Genomic DNA, 23,416 nt, shown 5'->3' on the forward strand with positions numbered 1-23,416 from the left:
TATCAACTAGATCTCCATGTTGAGTAAATAAAAGCAATTTGCAGAGAGAAGCATCAGTTATTTTTGAAAGCATTTACACAAAATACTAACAGTCATTTCTGGGTATTAGGAACATAGATGTTAGTTTTATTATTTTTTGTCTTCTTCTGTAACTAAATTTTTTCTCATAATAATTCTTTTTAAAAAAGATTATTTATTTCAAAGGCCGAGTTACAGAGATGCAGAGGCAGAGAGAGAGAGAGAGAGAGAGAGAGAGAGGTCTTCCATCTGCTGGTTCACTCCCCAATTGGCCGCAACAGCTGGAGCTGTGCTGATCCGAACCCTGGAGCCAGGAGCTTCCTCTCGGTCTCCTAAGCGGGTACAGGGGCCCAAGGACTTGAGCCATCTTCTGCTTTCCCAGGCCATAGCAGAGAGCTGGATTGGAAGAGGAGCAGCTGGGACTCAAACTGGCGCCCATATGGGATGCCAGCACTGCACGTGGCAGCTTTACCCACTACGACACAGTGCCAACTCCCATAATAATTCTTAAAAGGACATAAAGAGAACAGTTAATTGTTTCAGGTGACATACCCAGGTCAAGTTAAGTAAGAATTGGACATCATGCTTTTTTAAAAAAAGATTTATTTTGTTTATTTGAAATAGTTATTAAAAAAGGGAGAGAGAGAGAGAAGAGAGAGAGTCTTCCATCCACTGGTTTACTCCCCAAATGGCCACAATGGTCAGAGCTAGATCAGGCTGAAGGCAAGAGCCAGGAGCTTCTTCCAGGTCTCCCATATGGGTGCAGGGGCCCAAGCACTTGGAACATCTTCTACTGCTTTCCCAGGCACATTAGCAGGGAGCTGGATTGGAAATGAAGTAGCCGGGACTCAAACTGGTACCCATATGAGATGCCAGCACTGCAGGCTGGGGCTTTAACCCACTGCACCACAAAGCTGGCCCCAGAATTGGACATCATACATTTGAAGTCAGTAACGACAAATATTTGTTAACCATCTATGTGTAAATCATTTCAACATGTCACAGACGGGAGAAATCAAATATAAGCCTAAGGCAAGATGACTGCTTTCCTAATGCTGTTATTTACATGATGGTGGTGGTGGTGGAGGTGATAGAAGCTTCAGCAAGTCATGTTCTATCTATGTAAAAGCCTTAAGTCTTCTGTAACAACTAATTACAGACTTTTTGCTTAGGTAGGGATTTTGGATCGTCAGAGGACACTGGCCTTGCTGGAAATGTTCTATGACCAAAGTCCACAGATGCTTAGGAGTTTACTTCGAAACCCAAGACAATGTAAGTGCTACTTGGAGAGAGTATGTTCAAATTGCAGTGATAAAGTACACTGATTTGATAACACAAAATCATTCCACCACCAAGTGTTGGGAGCAACCCGGACTGGACTGAGTTACTGGAATTAAGACTTATTCTATGCATCTGCTCTCCCACAATATGGCGCTGGGAGAGGAGGCAACAGCTTCTACCCAGCTGCCTCTCACTAACTTGACAAGCTGCAGGACCTGCTCCTGATTGGAGGAGAGCAGCGTACTCGGCGTGTGGGCAGCCGAGTTAGGATTGGCGGAGGAGGACTATAAAGGAGGAGAGAGACAACATGCACCAGGAACATCTATCTGAAGGAACACCTGTGCAGCCCCCGAGAGAGCCGGCCGGCGGTGTGCCGCTCCCCCGCGGAAGTGGGGAATGTGGCAGGGGGAACCGCCCTTCCACGGAGGTGGAAGGGATGGTAGCCAACCCGGGAAGAACCAGCAGCAAACCCGGGGAGGACCAGCAGCAAACCCGGGGAGGGCCGAGCAGACAGAAGAACAGCTCAGGGTCCTGTGTCGTTCCTCCACGAAGAGGGGGAGCGACATAATGGTGCCGTGACTCGGATATGAAGCCTAGGCAGGGTTTAGTGTCGTTCCTCCACGAAGAGGGGGAGCGACAACCAAGGAATCCCTCCATGTATCATCTCCTTTAGTACATGGTAACTGCATTATTTCTAGTTGTTCATTTCCCCCACAAAATTCATTCTTTGTCAGAACTAGATGTATTTTTCACAAAAGTTCAGTACTCAAAACTGGCATGTCAGAACTCAGCTAGAATTCAATTTTAAACCATTTGAAAGGAAATACTTTGATGATAGTTCATTTTGGAAATTTTTGTGTTTTTTAAATTTTTTTTGCTTAAAAAATTTTAACAGACATAAAAATTGGGCATATTTGTGGGGTACTATGTGATGTTCTGTTGCATGTATACATCATATAATGTCCAATCAAGGTGGAATATTTGTCCTTTCAAGGATTTAATATTTCTTAATAATGAAAGCACCCAAAATCCTATCTTCCCGAGTTCTTGAGATAGATATACGTTATGTTAGCGTTATATAAAGTCACCCTACTGGGCAAGAGCCTCAGAATTATTACTCCTATCTGGCTATAACCTGATACCCGTTAATCGACTTTTCCTCTTCTGTCCCTCCCACCACATGTCCCTCCCCAGCTCTGATAACAAGCATTATATTTTTAACTTCTGCAAAATCACCAATTTTTTTTGACTCCACATGTGAGTGAAATCATGTGATGTTTTGTCTCTCTGGAAATTATGTTGGTAATAGTAATTTCATTTTCAATGCCAACCTAGAATACTAAGATTTCTAAGAAAAATACTTCCTTTTTCCAAGCAGTTTTACTTGCATACCTTTACTATACTTACATGGTAAAATGTCCTTTTTATATTACCACCAAGATAAATAAAAATTTATTTTTTATTTTTCATTTTTAGAGAAAATCTTTTAATTTCTGGGTTTTCCAAAAAATATTAATATTTTATTTCTGCATGAAGATTTATTATTTGGATGCTTAAAAATCTGTGTATAGTATACATATGGTTTTTCTGAAAATTGTGGGCATATCAATTTTATAGCTTAACTTCCAAACATTTCTGGAGGTGATTGGGATAGTCTTGTGGCACGAATCCTACTCTGTAGTCCTGCACATCAGGATTTTGTTGTTGTTTGTAAATGCATTAATGCATTTTAAATGCATTAATTTCCATTCTTGACCATTCTTAACTGAATGGGAGAGAGAGAGAGAGCCAGAGACACACAAGCAGAGATCTCTCATCCACTGATTCACCCCCAAATGCATGCAACAGCAAAGGCTCAGCCAGGCTGAAGCCAGAAGCCCAGATCTCAATTCTGATTTCCCACATGGGTGGGGGACCCAAGTACTTGAGCTATCACTTGCTGCCTCCAAGGGTGCACATTACCAGCAAGCTAAATTTAGAAGTGGAGCTGGTAACAGCAATTTTAAAAACTCAACAATAACAAAACAACCCATCCAGTTAAGAAATGGGCAAAGGACTTCATAGACAGTTTTCAAAAGAAGAGATACAAATGACCAATAAATATGAAAAAATGTTCAACATCACTAGCCATCAGGAAAATACAAATCAAAACCACAGTGAGAGATCATCTCACTCCTGTCAGAATGACCAAAATCCAAAACGCAGAGAGTGACAAATGCTGGAAAGGATGTAGAGAAAGGGGAACACTTATACTCTGTTGGTGGGAATACAAATTAGTGTGACCACTGTGGAAAACAGTGTGGAGATTTCTTTAAAAACTAGGAATAGACTTGCTGTATGATCCAGCAACCCCACTACTGGGTATATACCCAAAAGACATGAACACAGATGAAAGAATACCTGCACCACCATATTCACAGCAGCACTGTTCACAGTAGCCAAAATCTGGAATTAAAGAAAATGTGGTTTATATAAACAATGGAATGTTATTCAGCTATAAAAAAGAATGGAATTCTACCATTTGCAGCAAAATGGGCACAAATGGAGGACATTATGTTGAGTGAAATAAACTGGACACAGAACGACAAATACCACATGTTCTCCCTTATGTGTGGGAGCTAAAGTTTTTTTACAGAAAAGAAAGAAATGCCTATGTGTATCAGTATTGCTGTAAATATGGTTTTATAAAACTTTGTTTTATAACTTTGTCAAGTCAATGGTTAAGAATCTAGGCTGGCGCCGCGGCTCACTAGGCTAATCCTCTGCCTGCAGCGCCGGCACACCGGGTTCTAGTCCCAGTCAGGGAGCCGGATTCTGTCCCAGTTGCCCCTCTTCCAGTCCAGCTCTCTGCTGTGGCCTGGGAGTGCAGTGGAGGATGGCCCAAGTCCTTGGGCCCTGCACCCCATGGGAGACCAGGAGAAGCACCTGGCTCCTGGCTTTGGATCGGCGCAGTGCACCAGCCGCAGTGCGCCGCCGGAGTGGCCATTGCGGGGTGAACCAACAGAAAAGGAAGACCTTTCTCTCTGTCTCTCTCTCACTGTCCACTCTGCCTGTCAAAAAAAAAAAAAGTTATACTACTGTAGTTATAATTATTCTGATTATGTTAAAATTTACTGTATATGGGGGAAATGTCTTTTTCCCATTCAATTAGTGTTTATAGCTGTTGTCTATATTCCCATTGAATTAGGGTCTTTTTACTTTTACTTGTTAAAATTCTTATTTGGTGAAGTATTAAGCCTTTTTACTGTGTGGTAAATTTAAAATTTATTATCTCAGAAACTGAAAAAGACAGAAAGTGAGAAGGATGGAAGGTGAGAGGGAAGAAGGGATGGAGGAAGGAAGGGAATATCATTATATTCCTAGAATTGTATCTGCAAACCATATTTAATCTGTTAAAAACTAATTAAAATTATTCAAAAATAAGGAAAAAATAAAAAGAAGTGGAGCTGGGATTCAAACCCAGAGACTCAGATATGAGATGTGGGTATCCCAAGCAGCAATAATCACTGAGCCAATTGCCTGTTCCTGTTCTTGTTTTGTAACAGTGGGATTCTAGCGAATGCTACAGTCTTTCCCTAGAGTTCTGAACCAGTTGTCTACATAAGTTGTGTAGGAAAATAATTGAGTAATAATAAGAAAGAAGAAGGTAGAGAAAGGTGATCATTTTTAAAATAGCCTGTGTAAAAGATTGTCATGGATATTGATTTGCTCTATTTTTATACTGAAAAGATATTTGAAATATAAAATGTGCCCCTTCCTCCACTCCTATGCTCTGCGTATTGTAAGAAGAACAAAGGTGGAAGATGAATTCTATTTGCCTTGGCAGTCCAAGCTACACTCCACATTGCAAAAGAATAATTATGTTCATTTCCAAAAACCATGCCTTTTAGTGAGAAGTGATCTCTAATTCACAGTAGTGAGCACTTTTTAGGTTCCTTTGGGTACCTTTTTGCTTTTTATTGTGTTGCAGTGAAGGATAACATTTATTACAATCACTGTACTTAATTTTTTGCATTAATTTAATAGCTCTAATTCTGTATTATATAATCATTTGTTTAGGTAAATGTTTTGTTTTCTGCATTAGGGCCATTCGTTGAATTTGAAGAGATAGTCCTGCCTGAGTTCTGGGGAGACATGGATAATCAGAAGCACATTTATGAAGACTTTGACAAAGTGCTCTTAGAGATGAATACATTACTTTCTGAAAAAAATGACAGCAAAAACCAAAGCAAATTGTTAGAAAATTCAGAAGAGCAACAGAAACGCAATGAACAGAGAAAATCAACACCATCACTCAACACACCAGAACAGCAGAAAGTGACAACTGCAGAACAAGGATCACACAGAATTTCAACTGAAGAACAAGGCAGAAGGCCAACTGCAGAACAAGAACTACATAGAGAATCAGTAACAGAAGAAGGAGCCTACACGGAGTCAACTCCAGATCGAAGATCAATTAGAGAGTTAGTACCAGAACAAGAACCATACAAAGGATCAACAGCAGGACAAGAACCAGGCAGACTATCAGCCTCAGAACAAGGATCACACAGAGGGTCTGTAGTAGAGCAAGGACCACGCAAAGTGTCAGTTGCAGAACCAGCGACCCGCAGAGAGTCAACTATAGAACCAGGAGCACGTAGGGTGTCAGCTGCAGAATCAGGGTCCCGCAGAGGGTCAGCTATCGAACCAGGAGCACGTAGAGCATCTGCTGCAGAACCAGGGTCCCGCAGAGGGTCAACTATCGAACCAGGAGGTCGTAGAGCGTCCGTTGCAGAACCAGGGTCCCGCAGAGGGTCAACTATCGAACCAGGAGCTCGTAGAGCGTCCGCTGCAGAACCAGGGTCCCAGAGAGAGTCAGTATCAGGACAATTTCAGCACAAAGGATCAGAAGGGGGACAAGGATCGCAAAGAGTATCACTTTCGGAATCCAGATCACACAGAGAGTCCATAGTAGAAGAACAACACAAGGAGTCAGAACAAAGACCCCAAAGACAGACAACTCCAGAAGAACAACAGGACATAGATTCAACTTCACAATCAAGAGAAGAAAGTAACATAAAAGAAAGTACAAAATCTAGGGCGGCTATTCCTTCTGGATACACTGAAATCCCCTCACAGGAAAAGAGTTCTTCGGAGCAAGCATATGAAGAGGAACCACTTGTGAGGTCTGAATTGCAAGGGGAAGTTCCAACATCAAGTAAAAAAGATCATATTTCAGGTAGCAATGCAGTTCTCTTACAGTATCAACTCCTGGTTGGTGGTGTGGTTATAATGCCTTTTCAAAAATGCTCATTTAAAAAGATATCTTCTAGCATATCAGGTCATGTCAACTTTAGTCATATTTTACTATTCAACATGAGTCTGGATCTTGAATAATCAATTACATGCAAACCGATATCACTATTGTCAATTTACCTAGAAGTCCTTTTTCACTAAAATCCATTTGCAAGGAAAGAATCTGGTAATGCTGCATATACAAGTGTTTTAATAGGGTATCTGAAAGGGCAGAAGAAGCCATTTTGTTTTCAACATAGTATCTGATATTAGAAAACACTTCTTAAAATTTTATCTCAACTATAAAAATGGATTTTACTTTTTTCTGCTACATATATATTCTAGAAGAGTTTCTGAAAGACATACTTAAGACAGAAAGCATCTTGCATTCCAAATATTTACTGACAGTTCATTGGTCAAACGTTAGGCATACCTAAATTCATACCTAGCTGTGAGAGAGGCTGGGAAATGTATTCTGAATTTTTCTTGACTAGATTGGGATATAAAAAATAGCTTTGGACACAGAACTATTGTTAAAAAAATGAAGTTATTAAATAACTTCATTGTGGCTGATTATGACACAGCATATATGGGAAAGTACCTTTTGGTGTTCTAAGTGCAAGGCATTTCTCATCTGTTAATCTTAGCATGTCTAGTGGAATATATAATGTCCAATTCATAGACATTTTCTTTTGTACATCTTAGGAGCTACAAAAAAGGAAGCACAGAAAGACAAATCCTGTGAACCTAAATCCCAAAAAATGGAAGGAAAGTCATGGTCAGGTAACTCATTTAATCCTCCTTTAATTTACACCATGGAACAAAATCACAGTGAAAACAAAGTTAACTTGACTATGTTTTGGAATGTGTGTTTTACAGGTGAATTTTTGACTTGTAACTGGCGAATGAAGTATGTCAAATTTGAAGATGAGGAACAGGCAAACCTAATCTATGGCAACTCTAGGTTCACAGGTACATATTAACAACAAGACTAGGAAGCATAGATGATGGTTCAGTGGATAGATTTAATTTACCATGGACTCCATGATAAAAACTGGATTTATCTAAGATGCAATTGTAGAGTGATCCTTGCATTATTTTGTCCCTGAGAGCTATGGATCTATACAGAGAATCAGAAACATGATGAGGAACCCACATAGATGGATATTTTTGGCGATGGTGTACTATTGATGGTGATTTATGCTATTGGTGAATGCTTTTCTGCTTTCAAACTTAATGGCGTTAGAAAACTTTTTTTTTTTTTTTTTTTTTTTTGAGAGGCAGAGTGGACAGTGAGAGAGAGAAACAGGGAGACAGGGAGAAAGATCTTCCTTTTTCTGTTGGTTCACCTCCCAATGGCCGCTGCGGCCGGCGCGCTGCGGCCGGTGCGCTGCGGCCGGTGCACCGTGCTGATCCGAAGCCAGGAGCCAGGTGCTTCTCCTAGTCTCCCATGCAGGTGCAGGGCCCAAGGACTTGGGCCATCCTCCACCGCCTTCCCAGGCCACAGCAGAGAGCTGGACTGGAAGAGGATCAACCGGGATAGAATCTGGCGCCCCGATTGGGACTAGAACCTGGTGTGTCAGTGCTGCAGGCAGAGGATTAGCCTATTGAGCCATGGCACAGGGCTAGAAAACTTTTCTTAGCTGTTACATGGCCATTCAACTGCATTGAAACCATGATCCAGGCACACAAAAAGAATTCAGATAGTAGAACTCAATAGAAATCAATCTACTTATTCTTCTTCCTAGTATGACTACATCCAAATATAAGACAGGGAAGAATCTATCTTGTGTTTGAAGACTTGCAATGAAATATCTACTCAACAGAGGAAACAGGAATTTTGGGCTTTGGGATAAACTCTATTCGATTGTTCTGAAAATTACTCATATTTTACTAAAATTCTATTTTATCATTTTGCTGTACGTATCAACAAATAGTAGTAATAATTATATGAAAAATAATTTCTTGCTATTGGTGCTTACTTTAAGCCTGGCCAAACAGCAAACTTTCTATCCTCAAAATATTCTGGCAAAAATGTATGGCATTGGTCAGACTCTTGTAACCTGCCAGTTTGTATTCTTCTTCCTGGTAGTCTTTGTTTCAATTTGTTTTACCATTTTAAAAAATTGCATGGATAATCATCACATCCCGTATAGAAAGCATGGGGGCATGATTGAGTCAATGAATAAATCAAACATAAGTCACTGGATAGATATTTTATGAAATATAAATATATGAAATACAGCTTCATGCTGTAACATTGAACTGCTAGATAAGCATATTAGTACACACTTTTGAGGGAGAAGTCATGGTGTTAGTATTTACTTATTTATTTAAGTTGGAAGCCCAGAGCTTAACTGGCTTCAGAAACAACCAAAACAGGAGCTCAAAAATAACAGCAGAACCACTACCTCTCTGCTTTTGAGCTCTGTTCTCCATACTGTGGCAAAAATGTCCACAAGAGCATCACTAAATTTACATCCTACTAGTGCCGCAGTCAGAGTACCTGAAGAATGACTCTTTGCTATTAGTTTCCCTAAAAATTCTGGGCTATCGTGTCCTATAGTGGGTGACTTTGCAGTCATGTATGAAATGTTGGCCAGACCTATGTCCCTTGGTCACCCATGGGGTAAGGGAGAGGAGGCTTAATGTCACCTGAACTGACAGTGGAGGAGAGAAGTTTGCCCAAAGAAAAGGCAAAATAGCATGGGCTCCTGACAGGAAGAAATAGCAGTTGTCTATTATGATAGGCACTCATTTATTTTCCCTAAGATCTGAGAGTATTGTTTACTGCCTGGCCTGTGTTTCCTGCTTGACAGACTTACACTCAATTATAAGAAATATTCAGTCTTACAAGGAAGTAAAAGGCAGGAGTGCCTTCAGTGGAGTTTCCTTCAACCTGCTCCAATTTGTGCAACTCCTGGAGACGTTTGTTGGTGAAGATACCTCCTTGAGTGTCAGCGAGACCCTGGCCACATTTTTTAAGCGGGGCTATGTTGAGAGAAAAGAAGAGAAAATGAGTGCCTTAGAACAGGTGGGTAATATTCATCAATGAAACAAGTGAAGTCACTATCATAAGTAAACCTCTCCATCACAGTTGCTTCTAGCGTGGCTTTGCTTAAAAAACTTTATTTCACAAGCATAGCCATTATATTTTAGTCTATTGGTGAGTGTTCTAAGATCACACTCCAGAGAAATCATTCTCCTAATAATAACATGGCTGCTCCTGGTACAGGGCGGTTCATTATGCAGTTTTGCTTTTTCCTCCTCTAAAGCTTGGTAACTAGGTTTTCAGGCGCATACATGTGTATGTGTAAGGACATACATGTACATTACGTGTGAGTCTGTTTACAAGTGCACATACCTAGGGGTATGATTATGGCTAGAGTATATTTTTACTCATTGGCACCCAAGTAGTACATATTTCCTAAGGACTTAATACTTACTTGGGTGTTAGATAAATGCCTACATATTACCTTATGTGAATAATTTGTCCTCTCATATGAAATATGTCAATTAGTTTTACCAAGCTTCTTCAGCAATTTTATCAGCTTCGTGAGTCTTCTCAACTTCATGCTAGAGCTGGTGTCCTTTTTGCTTCCTCAGCTGTAGTTCCCATCATTTACCCATGTGTTCTTTTTGTCATGAAATCTACCCAGCTGTTAATTCAATTACTATCTAATTAATAGAACTATTCTAGCAAAAAGTCTAGAAGGTAAAAAAAAATTAATCTCAAGTCAATGTTAAGTAAAAATAATTTTTTAAAAAAGATCCTTTTTTCATTGTGTGAACACAGTCATTCATTGCCTTGCGCCACAACACACATCTCACTAAGAAGCCGGGCAGAGCACTCCATGTGTTGATCACAGTCCTAACAAACAAAAAGAGAGTGGAAAGGAAGGATCAAAGATTTTTTAAAAAAGATTTATTTATCTATTTGAAAGTCAGAGTTACACACAGAGAGAAGGAGAGGCAGAGGGTGGGGGTGGAGGGGTCTTCCATCCACTGGTTCACTCTCCAATTGGCTGCAACAGCTGGAGCTGAGCCAATCTGAAGCCAGGAGCCAGGAGCTTCTCCTGGGTCTCCCACATGAGTACAGGGGCCCAAGGACTTGAGCCATCTTCTCCTGCTTTCCCAGGCCACAGCAGAGAGCTGGATCAGAAGTGGAACAGCCAGGTCTTGAACCGGTGCCCATATGAGATGCCGACACTGCAGGCGGCGGCCTCACCCACTACGCCACAGTGCTGGCCCCAAGATCAAAGATTTCTAAGGCTTCTAGGAACCTTCCTAAGTTAATGTGTCCAATGCAGAGAATTCCTGAGGGGGAGAGAGGGGAGTTGCTTATTTTGTCTAGAGGGGAAAAGGAAAATGACATTTAGGGCATTAAAATTAATTTTGCATTAATATCATGCTTAGCCCCAAAGTAAAGCTATATACATACATATATGTATATATACATATACATACATACATACATATATGATGCTTAAAATTTTTTGGAATAATCACAGGATGTCAGCTGGCACAATGAACACTATATTCTCTGTGTTTTGTTTTCCTGTCTTTCTGTTCTGTTTTTCTTAGGTAAAACAAAATGCTTTCCGAGTCCGACGGGGGCTTCTCCTAGAAGCCCTCTTTCAGAAATGGGACAGTGACAGCTCAGGCTTCCTAGATGTTAAGGAAGTTGATGAACTCCTGTACACATACAAGCAGGGAATGGAAAAAGAATCTATGAAGAAAGGTAAAATATGAGAATATATAACAACATGACTTCAGGTTTCCCAGTACTATAACATATTTACAGTGAGCATGTTGCTTATTCTTAAATCATAAGATGCCATTTCATAACTACTAGTATGAGTATAATTTAAAAATAAAAAAATAACAAGGGTTACCAAAATAAGGAGAAAATTGAGGCCCTCATGTATGTGTCAGCATACTCAGGAGTAAAGAACATTGTGGAGTGCTTTGTCCACGACCTTAACTCTATATGGTTAGATGCCCGCTGTGTACCTGACTACCCTCACTCCAAGTTATAAGAATCCAACCTAGTCAACAGTTATGCCTGTTTTCTTGTTCTATCTCTGACTTCACAAGGTCTGATTCATCTTCAGGTCTATGTGACTTGCAAGTTTCTCTTCAATTTATTAACTTCTCATTGTCTTTAATGACCTTTCCTCCTCCACTGTTTTTCTCTTCTGATTAATACCTCCTAGTCAAAAGCTACTAAATTCTTATCCCACTATAATAAATTCCTTCCTTTATTTTATTAGATCACAGTTCAAATGATTTTGCTCTTCACTGGGTTTAAAGACTTATGTGGCACCTTTGATATACCTTATTTCTAAATTTAAAATGTTCATTATTTTTAAAAAGTGTATTTGTTTGAAAGGCAGAATTACACAGAGATGGGGGGTGGGGAGGGAAAGAGAGAGAGAGACTCCTTCCATCTACTGGTTTATTTGGCTTCAATGGCCAAGTCTGGGCTCGGCCAAAGCCAGAAGACTGGAACTCCATCTGGATCTCCCACGTGGGTGTAAGTGCCCAAGTACTTGGGCCATCTTTCTGCTGCTTTCCCAGGTGCATTAACAAGGAGCTGGATCGCAACAAGGAGGCAGCATCTGTTGTCTAATGAAAAAGTCTGCAAGCAGGAACAACAAATTATTCTCTTCAAGGGAAGACTGATACAAAACAACTGTCAGTAATCCTATTGGTCACTACCTGGCCTGAGGAGATGATCGCTAAACCTATGGCAATATGGGGGAAGAAAAACACAATTAGTTGCTTTACAAAGGAATTTAAGATAGCTATATCCCTTACTGGTATCTGGGTTCACGTCCTGGCTTTGGTCCCAATTCTAGCTTCCTGATAATGCAAACACTAGGAGACAATAGGTGATGGCTCAAATGGTTGGATTTCTGCCATTCACAAGGGAGACCTGGATAGAGTTCCCAACTCCCAGCTTCAGCCTGGCTTAGACCTGGTTATTTTGGGTATCTGGGGATTGAAACAGCAGATGGGGGATCTCTCTCTCTCACACTCTTCCTCTAAAATTTTTTAATTTAAAAGAATGAAGAAGATGCTAAATTTGAGTATGACAAATCTTGAACAGCTCTTTTATTTGTTTATTGTTCTGTCCTACTCTTCATATCTTTTCTGTATCCAAGATGAAAAATTGAGATTTAGATCAGAGGTGGCGGTGGCAGCGGGGAGAGTGGGCCATGGAGCAATGGTCCCTCAGCCCAATCACCAAGAGTACCAGGCAGGTCACTTGTGAGTATTTTATGTATGATATGTATTGGGAAGGATATCAAAGCCAGTCCTCATAGAACTTGATGAGCAGCAAACCATCTACCACTTGCAAATGCTCTCAGAAGAGCTACTGTGCCGATGGGACTCAGTGTAGATACAGTAACATGAGGCCCTTTGCTGCAGCAGATGGCTGCCGTAGCTACTCTGTCCCAAGATATGTCCTCCCCAGGCTTCCACATCTGGTTATGAAAACTATTCACCTGGAGTACATTGGTACTCCAATTGACATCTCTATGGCCAGGCTAAAGAAAAGATTTCTCCAGCATGGTGAGTAATCCAGGGCACTGCAGTGACCCCGCAGACCAGATTGAGTTGGAGCCACATTCCAGCTTGGGTAACATCAGGAGTGACTTGGACAATCTGGAAGCCAGCAGCTCCCCCAGCAGTGAGCAGCAGCGAGCAAGCTCAGTAGCCACCAAGGAATGCAGGTTGGGGGATGTCTGTCTGCCTGTGCTGGGACGTGTGTGAGATCGTAGTCTATGTGTCCTGCACTCCTTTGACCCAGAGCAAAGCAAAGCTCACTAGAAGATCTGCATACTGACGTTTGACTATGACACAGAAAACTTTCCCAGCAAGTCAGCACAAAATGTGCAGTATTAGTATGGAAGTGACCCTTGAGAAGATGACTGCTCCTGGGAAAAGATTTGGGGTTCCCTCCAGCTCAGTTGGGAAGGCACTGTGAGGCACTTTACTTGACTGTGGCTTTGGGGTTTAATGAAGAACAGAGAAACCCAACATGTCCCCATACTAAGGATGTTGACATGACAGAGTCTGGGGGCCTCTTCATGCATCTTTCCAGAAGGACGTTATCAGAACCCTAAAGAGTCAATGGCTGGCCCTGCATCTTGGACTCTGCAGGATAAAGTTTTACCAAGCCAGAATATGCAAAGCTCTTCATCCTGCTTGGACTTTGACATTCCAACTTAAATCACCCCTCTGTAAGGCCACCTTCTTCACTCAGATGGGCTGAAGTTTGCTCTTCCACATAGATAATCTCCCTGCCCTTCCTTCTAAGGCACAGAAAACTCATGCCAATCCACCCTGCCCTACTTAACACATTTTGACTGTTGCCCTGCCATGTACCATCTTGGCTTCCCCTGAGCAAGGGCAGACATGTACCTTGCTCTGCTCTGCTGAAAGCCTTTAGGACCAAACTGTTCAAGAAGGGAGAGGAATAAAAGGAGGAGGAGAAGAGGTGGAAGAGGAAGAACCCACAAGTTACCTTAATCTAATTGAGGATGTTTCACTTAGGACCCTTTTGGTTCAAGAAGTAGAAAACCCAACCCCAAGTAGTTAAATGGAAAAGGAATTTATTCGTTCATGTAATAGAGAAGCCCAGAGCTACTTCAGGACACAACAATATTTGAGAGTTCTAAAAATGGCATTGCCCCTTCATTCTTCTTTGAGTTAGCACCATTGTCATAACCTTTCTGCTTGTGCTGACCAGGTTCAGTCTCATATCCTCACATTCATTTAAGTCCAGTGGTAGTAAAAAAAGAAAAAATCCTCTTCCGAATAACTTAAGTAAAATGGCTGGCATTAGGAACCAGTGTTGTGGCACAGAAGATTAGTAAATTTTTAATAAAAATAATAATTTAGGGGCCAGAGTAGTGGCATAGTGGGTAAAGTAACCACCTATGATTCCAGCATCCCATATGGTCCCCAGTTTAAGTCCCAGCTGCTCCACTTTCAATCTGTCTCCCTGCTTGTGTGCCAGGGAAAGCAGTGGAAGATGACCCAGGTGCTTGGTCCCCTGCACCCATGTGGGAGACCCAGAGGAAGCTTCTAGCTCCTGGCTTTGGATCAGCCCAGTTCCAGCTGTTGTGTCCATTTGGGGAATGAGTCAGTGGGTAGAATCTCTCTCTCTCTCTCTCTCTCTCTAACTCTGCCTTTCAAATAAATAAATAAATAAATCTTTTAAAAATAACAATAATAATTTAATAATAAATATATGGAGCACTTGTTATTGGGAGGTCAATTATAAAGTGGTAAAAGTGAGCAGGGGTTATAAAAGTGGAGTTGAAAGGAATGACAATGAGATATGTTGCCAAACTGTAACAGGATAAGTGGTCTATTGGATACGAAGGCAAATTTTAGGTAGGAGTCAAAGAAGACCCTGGAGTTTCACAAAGCCGAGTAGCAGAATTAAAACAAAGCAAAACAAACACAGAGGATGACACAGAGTCATCCTGATTGAGCACAGGAAGTCACTGCCCTGGTTTTCCAGGGAAAGCAGAATTAAGAGCGTCATCTTGTAAGAGCAGAATGAAATTTTCCTACACCTATGTACACATTTCTCGTTAGTTCTTGATTTTGTGTTTATGTCTTTTAGCTAAATTACACATCCAGTTTCCAAAACCACACCCTGGTCATGAAGTGAGGTTATCTTCAAAACAATTTCAGAAATACATAGAATTGGTTGTATCTGAACTCAGGGGCAATGAAGATCAAGTTCTGGAAAGCGTTGTGGAATTTCTAATGAATACTTTAGAGAGGAGTCACATTGAGAGTCTGAGGAACTGCGCCAGACGGAAGTGGCTGCACCAAATCCAGCATGCTGCAGAGACAAGTGGAGTGTCCCTGGAGCCAGTCTACACTGAGACCTTTAAAGCCCTCACCCAGGTATGTTTCCTGAAGTGATAGATAAGAGGAAAAATTTACTCATGGTAGGTAACATTCAATGAGTATAAATTTGTAGCACATTGAATTCTCTTGAAAAATCAGTAGGTGCTACAAATAGATTTTTTTTTTTTTGACAGGCAGAGAGAGTTAGAGAGAAACAGGCAGAGATTTAGACAGAGAGAGAGACAGAGAGAAAGGTCTTCCTTTTTCCATTGGTTCACCCCCAAAATGGCCGCTACAGCCAGCGTGCTGCGCTGATCCGTGTCGCTCCCCCTCTTCATGGAGGAACGACACAGGACCCTGCGCTGTTCTTTCATCTGCTCGGCCCTCCCCGGGTTTGCTGCTGGTTCTTCCCGGGTTGGCTACTATCCCTTCCACCTCCGTGGAAGGGCAGTTCCCCCTGCCACTTTCCCCACTTCCGCAGGGGAGCAGCACACCGCCGGCCGGCTCTCTCGGGGGCTGCACAGGTGTTCCTTCAGCTAGATGTTCCCCTTAGATGTTCCTCGGTGCATGCCGTCTCTCTCCTCCTTTATAGTCCTCCTCCGCCAATCCCAACTCGGCTGCCCACACGCCGAGTACGCTGCTCTCCTCCAACCAGGAGCAAGTCCTACAGTTCATTGGCTGAACTGGAGGCAGCTGGGTAGAAGCTGTTTTCTTCTCTCCCAGCGCCATATTGTGGGAGAGCAGATGCATAGAATAAGTCTTAATTCCAGTAACTCAGTCTAGTCCGAATTGCTCCCCACAGATCCCCCTTTCTTTTTATTTTTTGGCGTTGATACGCGCCTGTCTTCGGTGTCCCGCGGCACACACTCTGCTCTGCTTGCTAGAGTTGCCACAGGTTCTTACAAGTCCTATCAATCAGGCAAACCAAATCCGGGTCCTCTCTTCGCCATGTTGTGAGGAGGTTTTTAGGCGCTGATGCGTGCCTGTGTTCGGTGCCCTGCAGCGCATGCTCTGCTCTGCCTGCAGGTGCTTACAAGCCCTATCAGGCAAACCGAATCCAAGCCTTCTCATTGCCATATTGTGGGGAGGCTTATTGGTGTTGATTCGTGCCTATCTTCGGTGACCTGCAGCTCATACTCTGGTCGAGCTGCCTGCTGGTGCTTATCGCCCTAATCAGGCAGACCGAATCCAAGCTCTCTCATTGCTGTGTTGTGGGGAGGCCTTTCTCTATTTCTCTATCTCCGGGCATTCCTATTTCTCCCATTTTACTTCTATCTTCCAGCATTCCTATTTCTCTCATTTTACTTCTAAAACTTCTGTTTCTCTTATCCCCGCGGTTTCCCTGCTGCTTCTCGGCACCTTGCCCAGCGGCAGCTTCACGGCTCTGCGCGGCTTCCCGGCGCCTCGCCCCGCCGGCGCCCGCCCCGAGGCTGCTTCTCTGCGCCTCGCCGCCCCGCGGCGGCTTCCCGGCTTTGCGCCGCTTCAGCCCGCGCTTCTCTCATCTGCGCGGCTCGGCTTCGCGCGCACACTCCGCGGTCTCCACGCACTTCGCGCCACGGCCTCGCGCCAGCCCCGCATTCCCTATCTATTCACGCCCCGTGCTCTCTCTGCACGCGGCGGCTTCCGCGAATGTTTCCGCCACCACCGGCATTCAGTCCAAGTTCCCCGGACTAACCTGGCGAATTCCAACCTGGCGGCCCATGTCTCTGCCTCTGGTTCCAGATCTTCGCCTCTTGCTCCCAGGGGTGACTTGAAGAATTCCAAGGTGGCTTATGTCTCCGCCTTGGCCTGCACTCGCGGCTTCATCCTCCCTAACATTTTTCTCTACCGGGTACGTTTCCTTAAGTTTTCTTCCAACAATATTCCTCTCATTTCTCCTGGCTACTCCCCACAGTCCGTATCCGAGTCCAAGCCTCCTCCAGGTTTCACTTTCGCTTTCAGTCTCCTAGCTTCCCCGCCATAGTCCGCATCCGAGTCTATGAAAGCTTTCACTTTCGCTTTCAAATCCTAACTTCTTTCCCACAGTCCATATCCAAGTCTATGCCTAGGCTTTCAATAGCTTCTTCCGGCACCTTTCTCGTCCGGCTTTCCCCTAGGCTCTTCGCTAGTCTCTCTCTCCGGTATTTTCCTGCTTCTTCCCGTTTCTTCCCTCCTAAGTTTCCTATCCGAGTCACGGCACCATTATGTCGCTCCCCCTCTTCATGGAGGAACGACACAGGACCCTGCGCTGTTCTTTCATCTGCTCGGCCCTCCCCGGTTTGCTGCTGGTTCTTCCCGGGTTGGCTACTATCCCTTCCACCTCCGTGGAAGGGCAGTTCCCCCTGGCCACATTCCCCACTTCCGCAGGGGAGTGGCACACCGCCGGCCGGCTCTCTCGGGGGCTGCACAGGTGTTCCTTCAGCTAGATGTTCCCCTTAGATGTTCCTCGGTGCATGCCGTCTCTCTCCTCCTTTATAGTCCTCCTCCGCCAATCCCAACTCGGCTGCCCACACGCCGAGTACGCTGCTCTCCTCCAACCAGGAGCAAGTCCTACAGTTCATTGGCTGAACTGGAGGCAGCTGGGTAGAAGCTGTTTTCTTCTCTCCCAGCGCCATATTGTGGGAGAGCAGATGCATAGAATAAGTCTTAATTCCAGTAACTCAGTCTAGTCCGAATTGCTCCCCACAATCCGAAGCCAGGAGCCAGGTGCTTCCTCCTGGTCTCCCATCAGGTGCAGGGCCCAAGCACTTGGGCCATCCTCCACTGCCTTCCCAGGCCACAGAAGAGAGCTAGACTGGAAGAGGAGCAACTGGGACAGAATCCGGCGCCCCAACTGGGACTAGAACCAGGGGTGCCAGTGCCGTAGGCAGAGGATTACCCTAGTAAGCCGTGGCACCAGCCCAATAGATGTTTTATTCATTCCAATACATTACAAATGACCCAGATCCTGGGAGAGAGACAACTAGAATGAATGTTGGTTGGCAAGATAGAAGTAGAGAGAAAAAGTAGAAAAGATGTATTGGGATTCCTAATTTCATTTGTGCTAAGAGTCAAATAAGCCTAGAATAGACAATATATTAATAATAAAAATGTCAGGGAAATATGCAAGAAGTTCAAGCCACATTTCTCTTGAATGATGTTTTGGGAGTCAGTTTTAAAATGGGCTACTTAAATCGTAAATTCGTTATAAAGTAGAATCCAGTATCACACAACATTTTTACAACACTGCCTAGAAGGAAGCTGAGACTATTGCAGAATCCTGTTACATAGGACACATGGCACTGAGGGGCTACTACCCACGATCTTCCACCTTCTCAGAGAATCCCAGATTGTTATTCCTCTGAGGCAGAGACAGCACAGTTGTCTTCTACAAATATCACAAACTCCACTTATCCAGGAACCCGTGCCAGTCACTTCAACTAAACAACAACTCTTGCTCATTAGGATTACCTTCTGAATGACCCAGTTTTCTAGTGTATATAGAAATGGTGCAATTAGAAACAGGATACTATGGGCCGGCGCTGCGGCTCACTAGGCTAATCCTCCACCTTGCAGCGCCGGCACACCGGGTTCTAGTCCCGGGGAGGGGGGGGTGCCGGATTCTGTCCCAGTTGCCCCCTTCCAGGCCAGCTCTCTGCTGTGGCCCGGGAGTGCAGTGGAGGATGGCCCGAGTGCTTGGGCCCTGCACCCCATGGGAGACCAGGAGAAGCACCTGGCTCCTGCCTTGGGATCAGCGCAGTGCGGTGGCCATTGGAGGGTGAACCAACGGCAAAGGAAGACCTTTCTCTCTGTCTCTCTCTCTCACTGTCCACTCTGCCTGTCGAAAAAAAAAGAAACAGGATACTATGAAGAAAAAGAGATGTCACCTCAACGTGCTTCAGAGATCCATGGTACCCGAAGAGAAATCTTACTACACATTTGTTCCCTACTCCATAGATCTTGTTCATAGGAAGGAGGAATAAAGGCAGAAGAAAAATAAAGTCATGAGAAGCAAATCCAAATACATACAAAGAGGAAAGAAATATCAAAGAAAGTGTCTCTCATTCCAAGTTTATACATCTAGTCAACATGTGCTAACATAGATGAGGGTCTTCAAAAAGTTCATGGAAAATTCATATTATGAAAAAAACTATGCATGGATTTCAAGTTCTTTTCATACCAAAATACACTGAGGCTGGTTGTTTAACATAGCTAAACAGGATTTAGTGTGAGGCACTAAGAAGGCTGACACATCTGTTTGGAAAGAGTCTCCTTCAGAGCAATTTGAATTCTGTTAAAACTGAAGCAAAAACAAACATCCAGTTTACAGTGAAGCTTGGATCGGAGGATGGTGAAATCTTTGCTGACTTGCAAAAAGTTGATGGGGACAATTCCCCAGAGAAATTGGGAATTTGCAAATGGATACGTCGTCTTAAGAAGAGAGGAGAGATGATGCTGAGGATGAAGCCTATAGCAACAGGCCATCCCCATTGATTTGTGAGGAAAAAAATGACCATGTCCATGTCCTAACTGAAGAGCACCAACAATTAACATCACATATAATAGCCAACTCCATAGACATCTCACCTGGTTCAGCTTACACAATTCTGACCAAAAAATTAAAATGGAGTAAGCTTTCTGCTCAATGGGTGGCAAAGGAACAATAGCATCTGTTTGCCTGGAGAGTGTTTGAGACAGTTAGCCAAGGCTTTAGCAGGAGAATTCCCCAGAAATCTTCATTAAAGAGTGCTCCACAGCAGTGCTCCTGCTCGTTCCTCTCACCAAGCAAAGGCAGGTTTTTTGAGTTTCAATAAGAAATCATTGGGCATCCACCTATGTAGTCCTGATTTGGCTCCTTCTGATTTATTTTTGTTTCCTAATCTTAAAAATGTCTGTAAAGGGCACCCACTTTACAGTGGTGATGTAAAAAGGACTGCATTTACATGGCTAAATTCCCAGGACCCTCAGTTAGTTAGGGATAAACCAACTGGTATCATCACTTACAAAATGTCTTGAACTTGTTGGAGCTTATATTGAGAAATAAATATCTTTTTTATTTCTATCTGTTTTTCAAATATTTTGTTTATTTATTTGAGAGGTAAAGTTACAGACAGTGAGAGGAAGAGAGAGAGAGAGAGAGGTCTTCCTTCCGTTGGTTCACTCCCCAAATGGCCGCAACGGCCAGAGCTGCGCCGATCCAAAGCCAGGAGCCCGGAGCTTCTTCCCAGTCTCCCATGCAGATGCAGGGGCCCAAGCACTTGGGCCATCTTCTACTGCTTTCCCAGGCCATAGCAGAAAGCTGGATTGGAAGAGGAGCAGCCAGGACTAGAACCGGCGTCCATATTGGGTGCCAGTGCCGCAGGCGGAGGATTAACCTACTACGTCATGGCGCTGGCCCCTATTTCTATCTTCTAATTCCATTTATCCACAGACATTTTAAGTCCCCTTATAATATTGTTAATGACATTTAAAAATTTTAGGTACATGGAATTTTCAGTTATTTTAAGTAGAAATAGCAGTTGTAGAAAGTCTGCATTATTGGCTCCAAGAAATCCTTTCCTGAAATGATGCAGATCAAATAGCCAAACTATGTTAAGAACTCATGAGACAGATGTGTGGCACAGTGGGGTAAGCCTCTTCTTGGGATGCTTGCATCTTCTATTGGAGTGCTGGTTTGAGCCCCAGTTACTGTACTTCTGACTCAAACGGAATTCCTGACTTCTGGCTTCTGCCTGGCCGGGCCCCAGATGTTGTGGCCATTTAGGGAGTGAACCAGTGGTTAGAAGATTCTCTCTCTCTCTTTCTCTCTCTCCCTGCCTTTAAAATACATAAATATTTTAAACAGAAAGAATTTCTTAAAAGCATTTTCCCCACATTTACATCATCATAGTTGATCAAGAGATATATGTGAAAGGAAGGCATCTTCTTGCCCCAACTCTCTCAAATAATACTTTTTAATTTAGTTTCTTTGTATTTATTTGAAAGGCAGAATGAGATAGAGAGATAGAGAGATAAGGAGGGAGAGGGAGGGAGAGAGAGAGAGAGATCTTCAATTTGCTGGCAAATTCATCAAATGCCTCCAAAAGCTAGGCCTGGGCCAGGCTGAAGCCAGGAACCTGGAACTCTATCCAGATCTCCACATGGGTGCAGGAACCCAAGTATTTGAACCATCATTTGTTGCCCCTCAGAGTGAGTGCATACTAGCAGGAAGCTATATCGGAAGCAGAGGTAAGACTTGTTCCCAGATGCTTCAATTTGATATGCAGGCATCCCAAGTGGCAGTTTAACACACTGCTCCACAATGCCTGCCCCTTAAAAGGATACTTTTAATTGAAGCCCAGACAATATGTCTTAGAGTTCAAAAAGATCCAAGCTTTAAACCTCTAAATTTGAATAGACTTGAAAATTTGCTGTTGTTTCCCATTGGCACAGAGGAAATCTATTCCACTCAGTAAAACTTAGGTTTGGGGGATAGCTTTGGTGTCAGCCTTTTCACCATTGCCCATGAATGCTAAAAATTGCATCATTTATTCAGGAAAATGAAACTAAAGGGGCCAGGTGAGGGGAAAGTATCTCATGAGACAAAACAAGATTGGGGAAGTGTGTTGGCTGTTTGGCAAATAGATGATCAGAAACATTTTACCATAGGACGCTGAAGCCCATGGAAATAAGAAGATCAGTGCACACATCTCCCTCTTAGAAGAAAATGTACTTCTGCCACACAGAGGGAGTGTTACACTGAGAAACGTGGCTTGCACCTTAGATGATGCTCCATTTGTTCTGAACAAAGTGCTCTACCGGGACATGAAGGGAATCAGGTAATTAATTCTTGGAGAGGTTGGTTTCATTCTAAAAAACAAACAACAAACTTCCTTTCTGGTAGCATCAAAAGTCTAGCCAGCTACTCGGGAGAGGAATGCCTCAAGTCACTAAGGCTTTTTAAGAGTGGGAGGTGTTGGTCTTCAACTCCTGGATGATTTTGCTTCATCGTTTCTGGAGCTCACTCTAGCCGTGTAAAGACTGCTTCACAATAGCAGCTCATTATTCTGCCTGCTCTAGAAGTTCTGTCTCCTGAGTCCTGTTTATATATGGTTTCTCTGTTAATAGCTTGGCTTGTTTTTTAAATGTTTCTCTCAAGTCAGATTCCCTGAACTGGTAGTCTTATCTGCACCCACTTTTGTGACATATAATGTCTGTGACTGTGGATGAAGAATTGATCTAGTTCCCTTATGGTTTAATCTAAAGCGTCCCACTGTGCTTCTCTCACAGTCTCATAGTCCTTCTCCTCAGCTTTACAGTAGTGGATGAAGGGAAGCCAATCCACGTCCCTCAAGTTCAGTACCACGGGAACATCTTCTTCTGGAACCATTCCCGCAATAAGGAGGATTATAGTGGATCATTCCTGGCTTTGCCTCTTCAGGATGCATATATGAGGATCTTTGGGGTCTTGGCTGTTGACACACTTAGAGATCCCCATGAAATAAACATCTTCCTGCCTCATGAGATCAGATTCTATCAGGTAAGTCACAGAAGTCTGTACAAGCCATGGCAGGGTAGCCTCTCCTTCACTTTGTGAAATGTGAAACCTGAAAACCAGAGGAATGTAAAGCCCTGTATACAGACAATGGCATCATCCTTGCTCCTGTTCCCTCTATCCATGTCAGTTTTTGGAGAGGTTCCCCGTTTCTTATGAAGAAACTGACCACCTCAGTAGTATATCCATGCCTCTCTGGGGAGATTTTAATGTGTGTCCCCTAGCATTAATCATAAGAATAGAATTTCATGTTGTAGAACAGAAATCCGATGATTAGACCACTAAGATCTACAAAGTAGGAATACATTTTTTAAAAGGGACATATTTGTGTTTTATCAACAGTGGTACCCAGAAATCCTTAGTTCTTTTCTCAAATGGTGCTAAATATGATACGCATCCCCACAGCTGTACAATTTTTGAGGCTGAAGAATAAAGAAAAAAGCCCAAGTATTTCATCAATGTTCATGTTTTCAA

General features: G+C 43.1%; 1 protein-coding gene across 1 annotated transcript in view; it reads left to right on the forward strand.

The window, feature by feature from the left end:
• The window catches only part of EFCAB5 (EF-hand calcium binding domain 5), a 139,449-nt gene that overhangs the window by 91,154 nt on the left and 24,879 nt on the right, over window positions 1–23,416 (forward strand). The window contains exons 10-18 of the mRNA XM_070061151.2: window positions 1,191–1,290; window positions 5,384–6,517; window positions 7,279–7,356; window positions 7,453–7,545; window positions 9,393–9,607; window positions 11,158–11,314; window positions 15,218–15,507; window positions 22,057–22,226; window positions 22,699–22,927. Of these exons, the coding sequence (XP_069917252.1) occupies window positions 1,191–1,290; window positions 5,384–6,517; window positions 7,279–7,356; window positions 7,453–7,545; window positions 9,393–9,607; window positions 11,158–11,314; window positions 15,218–15,507; window positions 22,057–22,226; window positions 22,699–22,927 (2,466 nt within the window). The remainder of the gene's footprint in view (window positions 1–1,190; window positions 1,291–5,383; window positions 6,518–7,278; window positions 7,357–7,452; window positions 7,546–9,392; window positions 9,608–11,157; window positions 11,315–15,217; window positions 15,508–22,056; window positions 22,227–22,698; window positions 22,928–23,416) is intronic.

Source organism: Oryctolagus cuniculus, chromosome 17, assembly GCF_051225735.1.
Source record: "Oryctolagus cuniculus isolate XC-2025 breed Fujian yellow rabbit chromosome 17, ASM5122573v1, whole genome shotgun sequence".
NCBI classification, from domain to species: Eukaryota; Metazoa; Chordata; class Mammalia; order Lagomorpha; family Leporidae; genus Oryctolagus; species Oryctolagus cuniculus.